At 36.7% G+C, this 22,530-nt stretch overlaps 1 protein-coding gene across 2 annotated transcripts in view; it reads right to left on the bottom strand.

The window, feature by feature from the left end:
* PDE4D (phosphodiesterase 4D) overlaps nucleotides 1-22,530 on the bottom strand; it is a 1,733,336-nt gene that overhangs the window by 1,392,129 nt on the left and 318,677 nt on the right. The window contains exon 1 of one of the 2 annotated variants that reach the window (XM_044063809.1): nucleotides 5,788-6,483. The exons of the other annotated variant lie outside the window; for it this stretch is intronic. Within the exon in view, the coding sequence (XP_043919744.1) occupies nucleotides 5,788-5,852 (65 nt within the window). The 5' untranslated portion in view covers nucleotides 5,853-6,483. Of the gene's footprint in view, nucleotides 1-5,787; nucleotides 6,484-22,530 lie in introns of those variants that run through there. 2 annotated transcript variants of the gene reach the window in all.

Below are 22,530 nucleotides of genomic sequence, written 5' to 3' on the forward strand. Positions count from 1 at the left end.
ATTTATAACATATGTTCAGGAACAAGAACTGCTCAGGTTGATAGGATGGCATAATGGTTAAGGTGTTTACCTTACAGACACAAGGTGCAGGGTTTGATTCTCACATGGGGTAATGGCTATTCTTAAAATGGCCCATAAAGTGCACTTAGCCTAGTACGAATCTATTGACCAACATCCTAACCTAGCATCCAGTACTGTCATTACTAAGATGAAGCATCATTTTGCAGTCCATGGTAGTCCACACAAAGTTATTTCTGACAATGGCACACAGTTTACTAGCCAGCAATTCAAAAGATTCACTGAAGAGTGGGACTTTATCCATGTTATGAGTAGACCTGAGTACCCACATCAAATGGTTTGGCAGAATGCGCAGTTCTCAAGACAACCCAGAACTACATTACCAGTCAGCAGTAATTTATTGATTCCAAGTACTAAGAATAACAGATCAGTGAAAGCCCATCTGTTAAGGAAACATCTATCCCAGAAGTCTTATTACACGTCCAGCAAACCGCTCAGTCCATTGCATGAAGGACAGACAGTGAGAATGCCAACATGCAAAGGTTATGATCACTTTGTAGTCGTGAAGAGTATTTGTCCAGAGCAGAGATCATACATTGTGAAATTTACAAGGAGTAAAGTTTAGGCAGAATTGGTAATATTTGATGCTGGTGTCCAAGCCTATACCACAGCACCTAGCCCGAGAGAAAGACTCTTAATCTTAAAGTGAGTTGTCCAGCATTCCAGTTTCAGAGGATGTTCCAGTAAATATCCCTGTTCCTGAGATGAATCCTGATGTTCCCGATACAAGTTGTTCACTGAAGACTATCCCTGTTGGTAAACCCAGTTCTAATTACTGTATTACCAGATCAGGTCATATTTCCAGACCATGTTACAGATACATGGCAACTTGGACATGAACATTGTGTTCGTTTCTGATGTCTATATTACTGCATGTCTTACTTCAATGTAGTTTCACTGAGTGCAATCTATTTAAGAGGGAGGATGTAGATCAATATGTGTGTACAGCTTTAAGAAGCTTTCTAGGGACTTGCACAAGTGTATAAATACTGAGCACGTGTCAGCCTGACTGCCATTTTGCAGTTAGCTGTTGAGATGTAAGGATGTATGTCTGTATAGTCTGTCTGTTAATTAGTTTGTTTATATTTTGTAATGCTGCTATCCATCCTGATGCGTTTCTATGTAATAAAGCATATGAACGAACTACCCCGCCTGTTCGTCATCGATACTAGAGAGGGACGAGCGACACTATTCCTCATTGCCCAGTCCTGTACATACAGCACTAATGCTCAGCACGTACCTTCAGATAGTAAAATCTTCGCCATTCCAATAACAGATATATATAGGTATCAGACCATTATCTAAATGGTGTTGATTACAGCCTGAAAGCCATAAGGATGAGACATGAAGCCTTCACGTCACATTTTAGGTGTGATTAAAAGACCTGCAAACATCTGTCATTTTGGTATTGTGCAGCACTTAGAAAGTAAATGTAACGGATGCTACAAAGGAACTACAGCATGCATATTAACTAAAAAAATACTAGTCAAAAGCCTCTAATTTCTAACCTCCATCTGATATGACATAGTCATGAAATATATTTTACATAAATTAAAAATATGTTTCCAGGCAAACAATGAACATGAGGGTATTGAATTAAAACATTTGTGTTAAAATGATGAAAACCTTCTGGTTGGTGTTAAAGTATCTTACTGTACAAACTTCTACACTTAGTAATGTGTACAAACTATAGTATTTCATAACCCACTTCTCCAACTACCACTCACAAATTATATGATGCAATTGCATTATAAAAAGATGTGTATGGTAGGAGCTGCTTTCCCCTGTTAACTGTAACACGCAAAACAGTAGAAAAAAAGCAAGTTGCTGTTCCAGTACTTTGATGCATTGCTTTTATTAAAAAGACATATTTTCATCTTTCTTTTGATAATCCACATTAGCATTCCTCTGTTGCACATGGTGACAATGATTTCAAATGGCTTAAAGTATGCAGGCCTTTGACAGAAACAACTTCAAATTGCCAGAAGCATGTCTCCATCTAAGGCTTTTAAGCATGTTGCCAAGTAAACAGTTATCCCATGAAGAATGTTGCCATCTTTTTTGCACAGATTTAAATTTCAATCCATATACCATATAAAACACTAAAGGTCAGTACTGATCCTTCGCTGACAATCATAGATGTACTTGACGACTTGGCTTTAAAAACTCAAGGAACGTTAGCTCTTAACATGTATTTAATTTGTGAATTTAAAAGGGAAAAGCAATAAAATGAATATGTATCTCATAATGTCAAACCCAAGATTGTTACTGCTCATTGCCTCTGAACAACTTGGTATTCTCTTTCTCTTATGGTCTTTGTAGACCACCGATATAACAGGCCAAGCACTGCCACTTATTTTCACTTTATAATGCTTTTGTCTTGTGGTACAGTATGGAGCAAGAATATAGATTAATTTTAGCACACATATGCATTCTCTTTCTTACAAGACTGCAGTCTATCACTCCTTTATGTGATATGTTCCTTCAGCTCCCCCAGGTTAGACAGCCTCACTGCTGTACAATTACTCATTGTAGTTATTTATTGCAATTCAGGACTTTAATTGTAATAATCCTGAACGACATATAAACAGTGTGTAATTCCATAAGTACTATGAAGTGACTAAGGGATATCTCCTGAAAGAAGGGAAGTCTCTATGTTTGGTTGAATTAAATGTCAACAAATAAGTACATTATATATTTAGCAGTAAAAAAAAGAAACAAACAAATCATTGTGCAATGCATTGCATATAAAGTCTAATCCACACAATCAACACTAAATGAATTTAAAATATTCCTGCTGAGAACTAACCTTATGTAGTTTAAAAGTGCAGATTTATAGTCATACCTTAAAAAAGACCCAAAAATATGATGTACCAATGAAAATAAAACACATATTGAGAGGACCGTTACAATGAAGGACTGTAAAAGACAAGGATAAACAATTGCTAAGAATGTAGCAATACCGATCAAATCTTACATCCCCAAAATATTTCCAAGAACAACATTCTTAATATGCAGCTCATTTCTACTGGTTGTAAAATATGTTAACATTTAGCAAATAATTCATATGAAACCTGTAGTGATACATTCCTAAAAATATCCGAAAGGCTTTGCATATCAGTAAAGCAAGTGATACAGATTAAGCCTATATAACTGAATGTGGTGTCAGGGTTTTGTGTGAAGATAAAATACCTTTTTTAACCACTTCATACATTATATTATAGTTCAAAGGAGACTAGAGGGAGATCATCTTTATGTGTGTGTCTGGCTGAGGAATAAAATGTAATGCCATTTGGCCACCTCTTATACTTGTGATAATATGTACTTTGAAATGCCTGGCAGTTTAGTGCAGAGAATTATAGGCAGGAGCAGCTAATAAGCTGTATTATATCACCCAGGGTATAATTCCTGCAGTTTCCATTTGCCTACGGTGCACAACTGAGCAAGTCACTTAACCAAAAAAGAATCTCGGTTGTGCTTGAAAATAGACACATGCCTAGAGGGCTTACCAGGTCAACAGACAAAATAATTAAAAATAATAATATTTAACAAAAACAGCTTTATAAGGTTGTGTATTAATGCAACTAATCACAGGAATAGACAACAAGGCTCAATAACATTTCCCTGTCATATATTCTGACCTTGAGGACTCGTGCATAAGTTGCATGTGAGCACTAAAAGTGAAAAAAGTGAAAAAATTGAAACATTATTGAATTTGCCTAATCCTAGTCGAGTACTACATCTATGTAATGCACTTCCATTGGCTAACGTCATCATGTTTTTTTTATTCTGTAAACTGCCTGTTGATTATTTTAGCCCTCTGAAGGGTAAGTTATGGATTGTATTCTGTAGATTATGTTTGCCATACTTAACTTGTCATAGAAGCATAAATGTAATGACACTTGACACATTTTATACATGTTTTGCATTGAAGGAGCATATGTTCAACTGCCTGGAAGTTTTGTGCAGAAGACTATGGTTATGCACTGCTACTCATTTTCTGCCTGCATCTCAGGTTTTAATTACCCCTGTCTCCATTTGCATATTGTGTGACTGAAATAGGCACTTAATCAGACAGTGGTGCTGTGCTGGCTCTGAAAAGGTACAACTGCACCCAGTGGTTTATCCAGATAACAACAAATGAAATGCAAACAACAATAAAAAAATGACATCATCTAATGCCTAGTTTGTGTTTCACCTGGCCATACAACTGAATTGTTGCTCTGAATGAGTAAAGATGGAGTATCCAGTTACGCCAATAAATGATCCACTATAAAAATGTTGTTATGATTCAGAGGTACAGAGTTTTCTCCTACCTCCCAAAAACTTGAATGATTGCCTACAGTAAATTATATTTATATATACACACACATACATATATATATATACACACACAGATATATAGATAGATATACATATGCAGATAAACATATACATGTATATTGTATATACACATATATATGTATATATTGACATATATATATTGATATATAAATATAGATAACTATATTGCCCTTGTCCCTGTGGTCCAGATTGTGACTAAAAAGGGTCTGAGAGGGATGAGATCAGTAACCCTTTTAACAAATTAATAAATAAAATGCCTGTACATACTTAACTATCTATATAAACAATTACATAATCATATATCACATATACACAGTAATTAATTGGTATTAGATATTGGCATGTGAGAAAAAAATAACCTTTCAAATAGCTCCTTTGCCTCTATTAAAGTTCTACAGAATTTATGGCTGTTTTCAGACAACCAGACATTACAGTGTTCCTTTCCATACTAGACCTGACAGCAGAGAAAGGCATAACTAACTGCTAAGATTTATCATTTTAACAAACAAGCCTAACAAAAATGTTATGGCCTTTTAATGGTTTTCTCTAAATGCAAATGTTTTAATAGTGGCTAACTTGCTCTAATACCCTAAAATCACCCTCCCCATTCCTAAGCTCAATTTATTCATTTTACTTTTTGTCTTCTCTTGATGTAATATTAGGAAATCCTCGTTTACTCCAGCATGCAACAAATTTAACACCCAAAACTGTAATCTTTGATAGTAAGCATGTTTGTTACTGCTACTATTTTAACCACTGCAATTTTACTTTACAATCTGATTTAAAGTACCATTCACACTGTAACTCCGTCTATATGGATTTTAGTTGTAGTTTAACGGAGCAAGCTATGCTTCTTTTGCGCAGTATTCCTTATTAAATATTTTGATGTCTTGTTTCTGGTCCCTTATGTCATCTTGAAAAAGGCGCTTGAAACAACTGAAATACCTGGCAGTCAAATGAAAAAATTAAAAAAATATATGCCTTCCTTTTTTTTTTTTTTTTGTCTTCTTTGATGTTTTCACAGTACCTACCTATGTAGTATCTCAGCAGACACATTAAATCAGGTCATTACTTTCTGGAATATATTGTGCCATACAACAAATGGGACCACGAGAGTTTAAGAGAATGAACATTAATTGCACGGGTTAAGTGGTAATAAAAGTAAAACACAATTAAGCTGGTCACTTGGCAATAGCATGCACAGTACGAATGGAAAGGAAAGGCATCTGTTAAAGCAAGGGAAAACTTTCCTGCAGATAGCAGGACTTATGAATAACTTAGTAACTCACTCAAGTTACGAGTATCCAACCATGAACCAACTGCAAGTAATTAAACACGAGGCGCTGCAAGAAAGCACTGAATTACCAGAATGCGTCCGTAGTCCTAAGAGAGCTGGTGGACCGGGATCGGGGCTTCATTATGATGCTCATGTTGGCGTGAACTTCACCTGTCCAGGTTACCCAACACAGTATAACTTGACAATTAATCCTTCTATATCGACTCCAGACGGGTCCTCATGACTATCATTCCAGCGTAAGGAAAAAGCTACGAGTTGTAGCTCCAGGTCTCCAGTGAACCTCACCAGTAAGCGAGGCTCGTCACTTTCCGGTAGCCTTCCCACTCGGGACACTTGCCCTATGCTTCCCGATGCATCTACCCCGGCAGTACCAGCAGCCCTTCCTGGGCTCCACCGCTGCCTCTGTCCCTCGTTTTCTGGGCAGCTCCTCTCCTTCGGCTGACTTTGACACACGGTTGCTCCCACTGGCTATGGTATATATGTATATTGTACAAAAAATTCCCGTGCCCCTTTCGCCAGTGCAACAAACAGAATAACTCCCGGTGCCTTTTGGCTACGTTGCTGGTTTTGTTGTCACTGGGAACCAGCTGCAACAACACACGTCCCGACTTCACAAGTAGCAAGGTAGGTGTCCTAACCACAGGTAGAGCTGAATTATTCCAGGTTCTGTACTGACAACAATGTAGGATAACTGTACAGCGAGTAAAAGGTAATAATCACAGAGTCGGTAATTACTGTTATGGTTCAGTTTTCCATTTAGCTCCCAGTACAGCCCCTCCACTGACAGGTTCCAACAAGCTGCACAAATAGTTAAAGTGCAGCGTGTGGAGCGCGTTCAGCAACTCGCGGCTCTGACGTCAGCACTGAGGCAGTTCTGACTCGGCTTGCAAAGAGAGCGCGCACACAGCCTAGCAGGAGTCGTAGTCTGTGCTCTGCGAAAACGAATGGTAGATTTAAAAGTTAGTGCCTGTCCCAGCTTTAACATCTGACGTTTGTAACTGTGCGGGACAACACAATGCAACGTACGTTTGTTTTTTTCCGAAGTTGTTTATTGTGAAGACTGCATTTTAAACTAGCCAGCACGAACGCAGACAGAACATCTGTGCAAACTTTGCTGTATTTCACTTTTTTTTTAAAGTGTTGTGTCATGCCCACAAATTATGTTTCATGGGTAAGAGGAGATTGCACTGACACATCTATACAGACATCGATTTAAATTCTTGGTGGTCCATAGCTCTCAACCTTCCATCTCCAAAATGAGGAAGACGCGCCTTCATAATGTGGAACAGATGGGCAAAATGTGGAACACATACTAATGGCTTACTAACAACTTCAACTAGGAAGGTCATAGGATGGTTAAAATATGCTGGTTTTACTTATAAAGAAGATCCTTTAATGCATTAATATGATTCATTTCTATTTACCATGGATTTCACTTAAAAAATTCCTAACACTGAATGTGTGACAGACCCTTTTAATGTGGAACTTTGAGGGACTTCGAGGAACGTGAAGTATTTAAGAGCCCAAATGAGGTACGTTCCTCGTAACGAGGTACACTTCGGAGGTATGGGTGGAGCAGCTAAGATTTTTAAGAAAGGAATGCATACCGTGGTTTCAAGGTTTGAAGCTGCTTTCAGATGTTCGCTCATTACATGACGACCAGTTTTTCTTGCTGAATGCAATTTTAACTATACATGTGCTGGGCAAGAAATCATCTTTGGTCTTCTCTGGTCATTGTGTTTTGTTATAAATGAATTAAGTCTGTTGTGTTACACTTACAAAAGTGCTTCATTTGAAGGCTACCGTACACCGGCACCAGCTGTTTTTTACTTTATACTTGTATGGCAATGGCGTACGGTGGTCGACATACTTTTAGACGGGTAGGCATTCCTATGCAGTTATTTATCGTACAGGTTAGGCACTGCAAAAGGGGAAAAATAACAAAAGCATATGTGTTATCCAGGTGATTAGGGTGCTGACAGGTTAAAATCAGAATCATATTTATTCTGATAAGATATTTCAAATGAACCAATTCCAGTGAATACGTTCTAAGACAAACAGATGCTGCCAGTTTTAATTAATTAATATATTTTATTTTACATTGGTTAACCGGGAAAGTCCACTGGACACAGATCTCTTTAAAGTGGAGGCCCAGGGAGAAAAGCTCCACAAATAACACACATGTAATATATAGCCTATAGCATATTAGATCTGAAAAATTAAAATCAATTTCACATAAACCATACTAATGACTTTCAAGACCCTTCCCAGCATTAGTAAAAAAAATGCAGATAGACACATTTATGTAGACATAGTAAAAACAATGAGATGAAAACCCTGCTACATTTATTTTCTTTAAAAATGCATCTCACTATGTGACCAAAAGTCAGCACCCTAGTGTCATGAGACAGAATGAAGGGTCCAAAGAGTTCTTTACTGTGTGAACTATCACTTGTTTGTCAAAAAAATACTCCGAGTTTAATGGATAATACACATTCAAACGTTTACAATTATGTATAAGTAGCTGTTAAGGTTACCACCTGTCCCCCTTTGCATGGGACAGTCCCTGTTTGGGCAGTTGTGTCCTTGGGGGGGGGGGGGGGCTGAAAAATGGCCAATGCCCTTATATTTAGGAAAAATATTTCTAAATGTTCTTTAATATTTGCATTAATTATTTTGTATATGAAACGTTATAAGCAAAACAAATGATGTGAGAATAAGCCTTTATTCTGGGGAAAAAAAGTGAAGTTTAGTCCTTTTCAGTAGTTGTGGGTATGATTTGTCAAATAAAATCTCACATTTTCTTAAAAACAAACCACTTTGGGCAGCTGAAAGGGTAGCAACCCTAGTATCTGTACTTTCTCTTAGTTAATTTTTATAACTTTAACTACTTGATAAGTTGTATCCCTTCTACAGTACCACTGCATTTTCTTCTTATTCCTATTGTTTATGTATTTATGTATTCATTTATTTCTTTTTTACATTTAGTCATGTCTATTAGTGTCTTTCACTATGTACAATTCGTTTCAATGATGTATAGGTATCCTTGCCCTGTGAGAAAGGCTGAAATAGGTCTAACTCTTTTGTGCAATAAACTCTTGCCGGCTTAGAAACAACTGAATAAAATAAAGACATAAAATTTGGTCCAGCTGCAAGCTCTTGAGTCACAAGTGCTGAAAGATGACCATCTCAAAGCCAAGGAGTCAAGCACCTTGTAGCATATAAAGGCTGATGTTTGCAGTCAAAGTTAAACATGATTTCAGGCAAGTGGGTTATCACACCTTACCTGAACATATGATTTGAGTTTGAGTGTGGTAAGTGTAGTAACTACAGGGAGGGAAGGGGGGATGGGGTGGGAGTGAAGATTGGGGTAGCAGTCAGGAAGGGGATTTAGAGAATGGAAGGGGATTTTAGGGTTAAGGGCTGGGAGGCGACTTTTAGGTTTAGGGGGAATTAAAGGAGTTTATGGTAAGTGAGCAATCTATGTGGGCCTTTTGAAACTGAACTTGGGTCCATAGGTGTGTACAAGCCTAATGACCATTTGGATCTTTTTAAGCCTAGTCATGCATCCCAAATTTCTAAAAGGCTCTGGGTGGTATAAGCAGAGGCTTGAGAGTTGAAACATTTACAAGCGGGGCCTGGGATGTGAAACATTTGCAGGTTGCCTGTGACCATTACAGACATAGGTGCCAAACTAGGGGTGAATTTCAGTTTCCCCATGCAGTTGTCCAAGTTACACTGGAGTTGTGTTAGGGTGAAGGAACTCTGTTTCACATAGCTAAAAAGGGATAGTCTTTGGGATCCTTACCTGCCTCTCCAGCACATCCTATTTATATCATAGACAAGGTTTAAATCTTCCGAATGGGTAATTCTGATGCTGTTTGTTTTGCAGCTATGTAAGCAGTTCTTCAGAGTGGGATCCAAAGATGCTTTGTATGCCAGACCTAGATCACCCTTCACTAGCTTACGGGAGACAGAATACACTGACAGGGATCTGAGGTAGTCTGCATAAGACATGTTATTTATACCATGTATTGCTTTAGTGAGGAACCTCTGTGGACATTTCAGTTGTTGGATGTGCCTGATTAGGTACAAAACAAAGGGGCACTGTACTCAGTGAGTGGTTTGATGAGTGCCAGATACAGTGGTACAGTGACCTTCTTGGACCTAGATGCCATATCTTTGTTTATACGTTGTGCAGCAACATAGAATGATTTCCCTACTATAATTTTTGTAAGTTTATACTAAGCCAGCAGTATGTCAGCCATTGCTGACTTAGTCAAGAATGCCATAGAAAGAGTAATCTTGAAGGTGGGCTAAAAGATCAGAAGATGTTGACAAGAGCTCGAGTTAATCTGGGAGATACTGACAGGTCACTTTCAGCTTGGGTTGGGCTGGATGGAAGGGAAGGAGGCAAACACTGAAGAAAATGGAGGAAAAGAGAAGCATAGAAGGAATAATGGGGACCAAATCAAGTTTAGTCAGGCATAATTAGAAGGTTGCAGTCAGAGATTCCTTGGATGTATTTATGGAATACCGTTCAATTATCTAACAGAAGTTTGAACACTGATACACTTTTACACCATGTAATACATATGATAACATCGTTCCATAAGCAAGGGAATTGCTGGGTGATTGATTTATCTAAGAGTCTGGACTTGTGATATTTTACAACAGAACTATATATTTCGAACTGGTATTATTTGAAGAGTTTTCTTTTCTTTAAGAAAAATGAATTCACAGAGAGAGAGAGAGAGCAGTGTTTGATTTAGCTTGGAATAAAAAGGGGGGCATCACCTTACATGTGGCTATAGGTCAGGGAGAATAAGGACAGGGATTTTTGTCTGCCAAATAAGAGCAGTTGTTTAAAAATTGGTTTGTTTGATTATACAATGCTGGGGTCCCTTTTAGCAGGGAGAATTGTAGAATTGTTTAAAGATCTACATCCCAGAATGGATTCTTGTCTTCTGAACTGGGGTGAATGAGGACAGAGAAAAAGAAGAATTTGGATGATTGGGATCTAGAAGAGAAACCACATCAGATGAGATGAGAGAGGTAGGAAGATTTTCTGACAGTAGTGGAAATACGTTAATTTAAGGACAGCTCATTGCTTATGAAAGTTCCTAAATCCCAGATCACAGCATCAGTCTTAAGGTAATGTCCATCTATGTAATACTATGCCACCAGAATGCTGCTTTTTCCAAAGGTGACTATGTTGCACTTTATTGCATCACCAGCTGTTGGTATAACTAAGGTCTTGTTGGAGTATTAATGAACCTGAGGGGGGGTTTACAATGAATGCTAGCTTTGACACATCTGTGAATTTATTTAGCAAAAATTAGCATTTGCCTGTAAATTGGTGAACTCATTTCCAAAGATATGTAGGCCTATCACAATATCTTGAGGTATTTCAGTAGTTACAATTTGCTTTTTTTTTTTTTGAAATTATACCATTAATTCTGATCAAGTTTACTCTGTTCAGTAGTCAGTTAGTGATCCGGTGAACCACAAAGCAAGTGATATTTTTGGTTAGCTGATTTATGATATTAGAGTATGGAAAGAAATCAAATGCTCTGGCTAAGTCCCGATAAGCAGCAGTAACGGGAAATTGTTCATCTAGGCTTTGGTGACTTTTTTTTTAAAGACGATAACATGATTAAAATGGTTTTATCAATCTTTTAAAAAGCTTAACGGTGAAAGATCTAGATTCTGTAGATTTTTTATGTTTTTACTGATTAGTCCTTCCATGGTTTTACAGATTAAGCTACTGTGATGTATGCACCTATTATTACCTGGAATGACTGTGGTGTTTTTCCATTCTACAGGTACAACTCCTGTAGAAAGTATTTAACTTGAATGAAGATGTTTAGGAGAGGTTTGGTTAGATGATCCTTTATGCTTTCCAGTAAGCAGCTGGTTCTGTTATCAGGCTCCATGTATTTTTTTGGTTGTTTGTTTTGGAGATGATAGTTGAATCTTAGCCAGTAGTAGTAATAACGCAGAGTTTAGCCTGAACTGGTACAGGGGACCAAGGACATTGTACATGGAGGGAAATCAAATGTTAATTTATTAGACAAGATATTAGCTATAGATTCTGGGTTTGTGTGGGAAGTACCATTTACAATGAGTTCATAACATGGCAGAGTATTGTTTACATAATTAAAAAAAAGGCCTTATGGTTGTTTTCCAGTGTTGGTGGATACAGTGTGCTCTTAGGCACCACTGGTGTTGATCTTAGTATTACTGATTCCTTAACTCATTCTGTTACCTTTTCTAAAGAGTTGGAAAGGAAATGTTTATACAAGGCTAGGAGACTGTGTTTCACATTATATAATTTTATTGATTCTACTCTTTCATTAAATGTGATGCTTGATGTTCTTATTGATTTTCTGATGAAATAGGTGGATAGTTCTCTCTACAGTGATTTAATAGGTCATAAAATTCCTTTCATAGTTTTCAATGTTTTGTAAACTGGGGGTGACTTGGTCATTTAATAATTTATTCACTCATTCATTTATTCATGTAATTATTTTTTGAAAAGGTCGGTGAAGTCTAACATATTGACTTTGCTAAAGTTCCTGAATGTAGATGGATTATTAGGATTTGGGATGCTGGTCTTGAGACAGAAGGTGATGGCTAAATAGACTGAGTTAACTGGGGAAAGGAATACTTTTTGGGCTGAGCAAAATGCAGGGAGGTAGACGTGATGTATGATGTTGGGCTTCTTAGAAGGGATAATAAGTTATCTGTTCCTGGGATCTGGAGTTTATGATGCTGAGAAAGGCCTGTGTAAAAAAAAAAAAAAAAAAAAAAAAACAGTTGTTTGTTGTGTGGGCAGACCAGTTGATATTTGGGTAATTAATGTCTTCTAATGAAAAGGTGCGCTGTGTTCTATCTGGGGAGCATTTTCAGTATGTTCAGGTGTTTGATATGTTTCTCTGGGACATAGCAAGAAACATGTATTTCTCAGTAAAGTAACTATTTTCTTTATTGAAATTGATTTGGACAACGGTAAATCAAGTTTGAGGTAATTTGAGATGAGACATGTATACAGCATTTCTAATAAATATGGATATGACCTTCACTCCAGTGCCTGTTATTGTTCTTGAATAAGGGATAGATGATGAAATAAAGAACAGAAGAAGTACTTTCTTTATTGTGGAATCAGGTTTCAATAGCTACACACATATATATGTTCACAAGGAAAAGGACAGTTTCCAAGTAAGATGTGATTATGTGAGGTATTGCCAGCTATGTAGGATAAGTAGGGCAGAGCATGTGTAACATATGCCAGCACAGCTAGCTGGAATTTTGTAAAGAAATATATGTAATTTGTATATCAAACTGATTTGTACAGATGCTTGTGTTGAAAATGTATTTGTAAAGTGGCTTGTGTTAAAAAATGTATCAACAATGTATCCTGCTGGACAGAAGAAATATACATGCATTATTGTAACTATTAAAATTTGTATATATTGTAATAAAGGATACTGGAAGAGAAGGGGTTAATCTCAGTCCAGCTAACTTTGAAAATAGTTTGAAATTAAATTACCTGGCTTTGGTCATAAAGAATGCATCTTATAGTTCTCAATGTAGCTAGAGAGAAAGAATCTGTACTAGGAAGCTTTCTGTATTGCCTTTGGGGTGAACTAATTGCTACTCAGGATGGGTGGAGGTTTGAAATTGTTTTTTTACTTCTGGAAGCAGCAACAGATATTAGCAAGCTTTATGTGTGTGTATTATTGACATATATGTGTTAAATCCTGGCAACTTCTAGCCAAAGGGGGTAGCATGGGAACCAGAAGTCAGATGACCAGATGTATGTGATGTCATTCTGTAATCCTTCACTAAAAATGATGTTTTAATACTAGATGAGACTAAAGTCTCAAGGCAGTCTGTTTTTGGAACCTGACAGAGAAGGACCCTTTACCTGCTTCATGAAATTATAGTGAGATTAGTTAAGTACTATTTTTCTGTATCTGTGTGAATCTACTCATCTGTGTTATTTTACTTCCTGTGATTGAAACTCTGGTGTTTACTGTAAATAGATATTTAGTATTTTCATGTTTTTTTTTTCCTCGTTTATTATTAAATATGTTTAACTTTTCATCGGTGCTGGTCTTTTAGAGAATATTTTAATCTCTGAGAGTACTTATATATATTTAGTGACAGCTCTGGCTGCTCCTGAAACCCTTGCGGTTGGTTAAACTACCATTTGTATTAATATTAATTTCACTCGGTATAATTGGGTACCCTTGCAAGAGCCCTAGAGTAACTGACTTTGGAGTTTCTCGTCATGGTGTAACTACCTTGTAGTCTGGGCAGAAGGGGGCAAAACTAGTAAATCTGTGCCTTTCCCAGGTGTGTGCGTGTGTGTGTGTGTGTGTGTGTGTGTGTGTGTGTGTGTGTGTGTGTGTGTGTGTGTGTGAAAATCAAATCTCAGAGTGTGTGTGCATCAGCTGTTTGGAGCAGGGACACGAAGTAATGGCTTCACAGAGAGGATGCTGGAGAACTTGGCTTGGGCACTTGGCTGAGGTTTCAACTCTATAGCTGTACAAATAGGGAGACTTACTGGGGACCTGGAGGGAGACAGACAGAGAAATCCAGACCCTGAACTGACTGTGTTCCCTGTGTGCTGTTAAGGGGAATTTTGCTTGATTCAGAGAGCTGCATCTGGAAATGCTGGGTGTATCCATTTTTGTTCCAAGTGAACGTCTCTCCAGTGCCAGTGCTGAGGATTCAGGCTCCTTGATTACTGGCTCAGAGTGGGGATGTCACATAAGATATTTTGCCTCTGAGGCTTCTGTTGAATAGAGCCTTTGAAAAAACACAATCCAAGTCCACCGTTTGACAAAAGTTTAATGACTCAGAATATAGACAGCATAAGTAGCAAAACAATGCTTTTGAGTAAACAAACTCTTCTTCAGTGTTACTCAAAATCAAAAGCTTTGTTTTGCTACTTATGCTGTCTATATTCGGAGTCATTAAACTTTTGTAGAATGGTGGACTTGGATTGTGTTTCTTCATTGGATTTCTTTTTTTTCAAAACAGGTTTATTGTTATAACATATAAGAGAAATATCATAACAATTTTATACAAGTAATTAAAAATAGGTATTATTATAATATTCAACAAAACAACTAAAGTATTTACAAAGACATCCACTACAATCAGATCAATTAATTAAACTAAAATACCGTGCTATTGAAATTAGAATTTTTTTAACAAATTTTGTAAATTATCCCATACAATATAATAAGATGTTTTTCTAGTTGTTCTTGTCCTAATTGTGTTTATTTCCATATGGCACACTATATTCATAACATTTTTAAATTCATTGAATGAAGGAGGTGTATCTGAAATCCAATTTCTAGTTATTATTTTCCTAGCCACTGCTAGAATAGACCATAACAAGGAAGCTTAACCTTTTTAACACTTTGAGGTACAGGTGTGTTGAATAATATAAGAGATTTAGAAATAATGAAATTATCTGTAAAAAGAGCCTGCAAAAATTCATTAATTGACTTCCAGTATTCTTTCAATTTTATACAGTCATAAAACATATGAGCCCAGTCAGCATTAATTTCTACATTACATCTCTTACATAAATTATCTTTATTATTTATTTTATTCATCATCAAAGGTGTATAAAAAGATCTATGTAAAAATTTCCATGTATAAAGTCTCCAGACAATGGAAGACGTAGTTCTATAAGCAGATTCCAATATATATCGTTTATCTTGTTGATTTGGTGGGTCCCCATTAATAGACGTGAAATAATTCCAGTATGAATCTACACTGTAAAAAGTTTCTTGTCTGATAATTTTATGTATGTATGAAAGTTTACCTTTATCAGAAACTTTATGTTGTAAATTTAATATCAAGTAATCAATCAGTGTTGGAATAGATTCTTTAACTGTTATAGACATTAGATCTATTTTATCAATGAGATGTTGTCTAAAGGTCTGAACCTCTAACCAGCAATTTTCTCTTAGATCAAATTCTTGTTTTAAGAAATCTAGATTTTTAACTTTATTATCAGATCTCAACTGATACCAGTACTTTAGATCATTATCTATAGCTAAATGAGTTCCTTCAGAAGTAGATGACAAAAGCATACCCTGAGTATACATTATAGGGAATACAATAAAATTCCATTCCCTATACTTAGGGTGCATGAATATAAAGTTACGATAGCTAATAATAATATTTAATGGGTAACAGACCATATGTTTAGGTATAATAGGTGAAGTACAAAATTCCTTTAGTAACCATAACATGGAGTTATTTACAATCATATTTTTATGTGTTAAGGAGATTTTCATGAAGTGCATACTAATTAGCTCCCAATAATCTTTCCATTTTGCGACATATGACTGATCTATTAATAAAGTAATAACTTTTACAATAGAAGAGATAGTATATAAATTAAAGTCTGGAAAAGAAATACCCCCTTGAGACCAGCTATTAGTATGTTTCTTTAATGCAATTCTAGGTCTATTAGGTGCCCATAGGAAATTTAACATTAGTGTATTCAGTTTCTTGATAATTATTTTTGTAGGTGGAAGTATTATTGATTGTATTAAGTATAAAATCTTGGGGAATATTATCATTTTAATAATTGTAAGTCTCTCCTCCATAGTAAAAACATATTATTCCAGGTATTAAAAAGATTTTGTATATTAAGAAAACAGGTATTATAATTATTATATATAATAGATTTAATATCTTTAGATAGTATTATACCTAAATAAGTTATCTGACCTGAATTGGGTACATATTTAGTAAAATCATTAATGAGAATATTTTTTCGTGTATATAGGTAGTATTTTAGTTTTTCTTCATTGAATATTAAACCAGAAATACTTTTAAAATTCATCATTTTATCAAATAGAGACTGCATAGAAGAATTAGATCCTGTTGATGTAATTAGAACATCATCTGCAAAAAGTTGAATTTTGGATGTTGTATTTTCATCTATTTCAAAACCCTCTATGTCAGTACTGTTTCTGATCAAATTAGCCCAAGGCTCAATTACTAAAGTGAATAATAGTGGAGAAAGTGGACATCCTTGTTTTGTACCTTTAAGAATGGGTATTTTTGTGAAACATATGTTCCTACCTTAATATAAGCCAACGTTCCTTTGTATAAATGCTCAATTAGATTTACAAATGCATTTGAGAAGTTTGTGCACTTCAGTAAGGTAAACAGATAGTCCCAACTTATTGAATCAAATGCTGAACTTATATCAAGACTAATAAGTGTTAAATCTTTCTTTTTCCTGTTTGCAAAATCAATTAATGTTAAAGTTCTTCTTATATTATCAAAGTATTTCTATTTACAATGAAGCCTGTCTGATCTATATCTATAATGCCGGGAATGATTGTCTTCAATCTATCAGCAAAAATACTCATAAACATTTTATAATCAACATTAAGTAATGAGATGGGCCGATATGAAGAACATCTAGTTGGATCTTTATTAGGTTTTAAAATTGGCGAAATAAATGTATATTGCCAAGATGGGGGGGGTTATTAACTCAGTTTGGGCCAAAATAAGAAAACTTATGTATTAATGAATATGTACTTTTAGAAAGGATTTTATATATCTCTGGTATAATACCATCATTACCCGGTGCTTTGTTTGATTTACGCTTATTTATTTGTGTAATAACTTCTGTATATGAAATACTCTTGTCCAATAGTTTAATCTGTTGTTTATTAAGCTTTTTATTCATGTTTGTGGTTATAAACTCCTTTATTTTATCTTTAGGTTCCATGTTAATGTTATTATGGTTAATTTTGTGAAAGTGATTTCTAAATTCATCTAGTATTTCTGGTATACTAGAAACATTCTTCTTTTTCCTTAGAGAAAAGATTTCTTTGATATGGTTTTGTTTATTCAACCTTTTTGTTTTATTTTTAAGTCTATAAGTATTTGGGGCTTACTGAATAAGACAAAAACTTGTATTTCTCTAAAGTTATTTTAACTTTATGAGTTAAAATTTCTTTGTATTTCTCATTTAGTTTGTTAATTTCTTCAATAACTTTCTTGTCCATAATATTTTCTTTATTATTATGTTTATAAGAGTCTAATTTATTTATTTATTTCCAGTTTGATTACTGGGGAAGTCCACTGGGCCAGAACATACCCATTTTCAGTGGAGGCCCGGGGAGAAAAGCTCCAAAAGCAAAGCAAATACAATCTAAGTTACATAGTGTAAAAGATAGTAATAAAATATATACATTTGGAATAACATTACATTGAATACAGTTAGTAAAAAAGCAAATACACGCAGTATACTTCAAAAAACATAATTCAGGAAGGTAGATACAATAGATTTAGTAGTTTCCTTAAGTAGCAGGTTTGACTGTATGAAAAGAAGGTGTAAGGTTACATGCTATTTACAATATTTACATATGAGGAGTAGAGAGAGAGAAAGTACATAAACTGGGAGTAGAATATAGTTTGATCAAGCAGTGATCGAGAGAGAAAAAGAGAAGAAAAGAAGATAGTATTAGGGTAGAGTAAAGAGAAAAGATGTAGAGGGTTCAAGGGGAATTTATGTAGATTTATGTAGGATGTAAGCAGGTGCACTTATGTTTAGAGGATAAGTAAGAGAAAAGTTGGATTTTGAAGGCTTCAGTGTTAGATGTTGTTCTAAGAGAAGAAGGGAGAGAGTTCCATTTCCTGCCAAGAGAGTAGGAGGGAAGGAGCTGGCCAGCAGGGCGATTGGGTTTGTGGATGGTGATTAAATTTTGGTGTTCAGATCTAAGAGATCTGTTTGGGGTGTATGGCGGAAGGATGTTTGCTAGGGCTGGGCATTTTTCAGGGTAGAATATTAATTTGTGAGCAGTGGTTAGTTGGAGGTAGTCTAGGTAGTTAGGGAGTTCTAGCCAGTTCAGAGTTTGTAGGGAAAGACAATGGTGAGAAGAGGTTTTAGATTTGGTAGCAAATTTAGAGATTTTATTATAGCAGATTTCAAGTTTAGTGGAGATGGAAGAAGACAGGTTAGTAAGGAGAGGGGCTCCATATAGTAGAGATGGTAGAAGATAGGTAGTTGCTAAGGAATGTCTAGCGGAGTTGGAGAGAAAGCAGTTGTTCTTATAGAGCATACCTAGCTTTTGGTGGGTTTTCTTTATGTTTTGTTGTATGTGGCTATCAAATTTGAGGTGCTCGTCTATAGTGATGCCAAGGAGTTTTGCAGGTGGGACCACCTCTATGGTTGACTTTATTTGGCTTATGATTTTGAATGCTGTTTTATCAAATGTGCAAGCCCTGGAGGGAGTGGAGAGAAGAATTTTGGATTTATTAGAGTTTAGAGAGAGATGATTTTGGTGCATCCAGTTCTCAGTAGTGGAAAAAGCTATTTGGGTTTTTGTCAGTAGTTCGGGAATGTTGGAGGCGGCACAGACTAAGGTAGAATCATCTGCGTATTGGATGACTGCTGTGTCTGGGATGGCAGAGTGAAGGTTATTTATTAAGATGTTGAAAAGCATGGGTCCAAGGATGGACCCCTGGGGAACACCAGTGGGTGTAGGTAAGAAGGAGGAGGTAGAGTTGTTCCATTTGACAGCTTGGGATCTATCTGATAAGTAGCTAGAGAACCAGGATAGAGTATCAGGGGAGAGATGAAGGTTTGATAGATGAAAGAGAAGGTGTTTGTGAGAGATGGTGTCAAGGCTTTAGACAGATCTAGCAGTACAGTGGAAACTAGTAACCCAGAATCCCTGGCTTGGTTGACTGTTTCTAAGAAGGATAGTAAGGCAGTAATAGTGCTGTGTCCAGGGCGGAAACCATGTTGGGTGGGTGTTAGGAGGTGGTTATGGATTAAGAAAGGCATGAGTTGGTGGTGGACGATTTCTCTAGGATTTTGATAAAGGTGAGAGTAGGGCAATTGGGCAAAGTTGGAGATATTTGTGTTTTGCCTCCTTTATGAAGAGGAGAATGTAGGCTGATCTCCAAAGCATAGGAACATATGACTCTTTTATAGATCTATTAATTAAGATGCTGATAGGAGAGCAATACCTTCGCAGCACATTTTAAGGAAAGAGGAGGGATGTTATCAGGGCATTAGTGCATGGCTTTAGTTTAGATAAGAGTCTTTTTATGAATATAGTTGAAACAGGTTTCAGCTGGAAACTGGGAGGACAGTTAGAGGGGTTGTTGGGAGTAGAGGAAAGAGAGTTGGATGTATTATTGTTGGGGAAGGATTTGGTAAGATTAGCTATAGATTCCGTGAAGAATTTGTTGAAGAGAGAGCTTAGATCTGAGTCAGTTTTACTTGGGTCTGGGCAAGGGTTATTTTTAGATCCTGGGTGGAGATGGGAATTTACTGTTTTCCAGTCCTGTTTGGTGTTCTTATTTTGGTTGGACTGTAGTTTGTAGTAGTAGTTCTTTTGTCCAGGGTGATTAGTTTTTGCTAGGTTGCGGAGTTGGGTGTATTGGAGCAGGGAAGAAGGATTTTATTTTTCTGGTATAGCTTCCAAGATTTGTCCCTTTGATGCATGACTTGTTTTGTTTCTTTGGATAGCCAGGGGGCAGAGTTAGCTTTGACTCGTTTGTTTCTTAGAGGAGCTAGGGAGTTCAGAGTATTTAGGAAGAGAGAGTTAAACTGTTCAACAGCTTTGTCTAGGGGAAGTGTATTTAGGGTCTGCCAGTTGGTATGTTTAAGAATGTTTGAGAAGATAGTTGGGTTGAAGTTGCTGAGATTACGAGTGTGGATGTACTGGTGTAGATATTGGGTAGAGTTAGCGGAGCGGTGTATGAAAGTAGGGAGATGGTCACTGAAGGTATCAGGGATAGTGCCTGAAAGAGTTATTTTGTTTGGATGAGAGACTAGGATCCAGTCAATGGTAGATCCTGGGGGATTTGTTTTGTTAGGCCGGGTGGTTGAGTGTATTACTTAAAGAGGTTGATGAATTGGGAGGGGGAAGGAGAGTTGATTTTATTCCAATCAATGTTAACGTCGCCTAGAATGTAGGTTTCAAATTTGATTTCAGTTGAGGCCCAGTAAAGAATATTTTCAAGGGTTGTTATGTTGTCACCTGGGGATATATAAAGGGAGATAATGCAGATGTTCTTATGTTTATTTAGTCGAAGGAGACTGGCTGTAAGTTCAGCGTTTTTGAACTCAGGAGTTGGAATTTGTAGAGGGATCAGGGAGAGAAGGTTAGAGAAAATTATTGCAGAGCCTCCACCTTTTTTATTTGGTCGGTCAGTTCTGTGGATTTGGAAGCCGGGAGGTAAGATTTCAGAGTCGGTGATGTGGGGTTTTAGCCAGGTTTCAGAAATGGCTAGGATGTCTGGTTGGTTGTGGCAAATCCAAGCATGAAGATGGTGAATTTTGTTATTTAGGCTCTGAGCATTGATAGAGAAGAGCTTAAGAGGGTTAGGAGAGGAAGTGGCAGAAGAATTGGGAGGGGGACTATGTTTTATTCCAGAGGGAGAAAAAGGGGTTGGGGAGACGTTGTTAGTGGTGAGGCAGGGGCCAGGGTTCGGATGAATATCACCACATAAGACAAGGTCATTATTGGTAGTAACTTTTTGTCTTTTGTGTTTTAGAAGTAGGAGGCTGTTATGGGGAGGGCGGATTTTCAGAGTGAGAGTTTTTGGTGTGGTGAAGCTTTTGGGATGGAAAAGGTACAGTGTTTTGAGAGGAATAAGAGTGGAAGATATGTTGTTGTAGTGGGTAGATAGAGAAGGTTGTGAATGAGTACAAGGGTTGGTTTGTGTAGGAGGAGGGGAAAAGGGTATTTTGTGAGAGTAGGACGTAGCAAAATATAGGGGAATGAGAAGTACAAGTAGTAATGATGGGACATAGATATTATGAAGGATTTTGGGAGGCATGTTTGGCAAGCAGAGGTGGAAGAGATTGATGTAGTGGAGTTGAGTAGGCAGCACAAACATAAAATCCCACAAGTAGTATTGCAAATCAAAAACAATAAAGAAATAGTATCCGACATAAGGGACCAATATTGATCCTAATATGCCCCAATGAAAACAATATTATATAACCCTCTAAACTTCAAATGTATGTAGTCATGAAAAAAACACGATTACAGGAAAAAAGTTAACTGTCCATGATAATAGTTCAAAATACCAGAAATAGTCACCAAGTTTCACCCAAAGAACTAACTGGATGAATATAGCCTCCTGAACTCGTAGAAGATGATAATATAATATCCGGCAACGGTCGCCAAAATATGGAGCCACTAAGGACAATCCCAATTACAAAAGAAAGCAGAAATATAACGGCATCCACGACAATGTCTTGCTGTCAATGTCCCACAAAATGGCGTAATTGTAATCCTGATGTATAATGCGACATGAATGCTGCAAGGCCAAATCCAGATAACACACAAGACACGCAATGTAAACTATAGTCCCTGTTCAAAGATGAAACCCAAAACCAAAAAGAAATTGAACATCACGGTAAAGTGTCCATTTGGTAACAGAAGCCGAAACACACAAATTGAAGATATATTCATTAGAGGTTTCCTCTTCACATGATAAAACTGTACCACAACATGTCCTACAACATAGCCCAATGAATCCGGTCAAACAAAAAGAAGAGATACCTTTTCATGTACAGTCAGTAAAAATGAGGCCCCTTCTCTGAAGGCCTCTCCTATGTAGAGACGTTAAGACCAGAATAGACTGACCTGTTATCCTTATGGTAATGCAACAGAAATGTCAGAACCACTGTCCGGGGAAAGACAATTGTTGAGCCCTGGCCATCAAATTACATGCCTCTGAGTGGAACCTCTCTTTAAGGACATTTTTGCAGCCTGGAAACATCCAAATTCAGA

Source organism: Protopterus annectens, chromosome 2.part2 (assembly GCF_019279795.1).
Source record: "Protopterus annectens isolate FY-2018-M chromosome 2.part2, PAN1.0, whole genome shotgun sequence".
Taxonomy (NCBI): Eukaryota; Metazoa; Chordata; order Ceratodontiformes; family Protopteridae; genus Protopterus; species Protopterus annectens.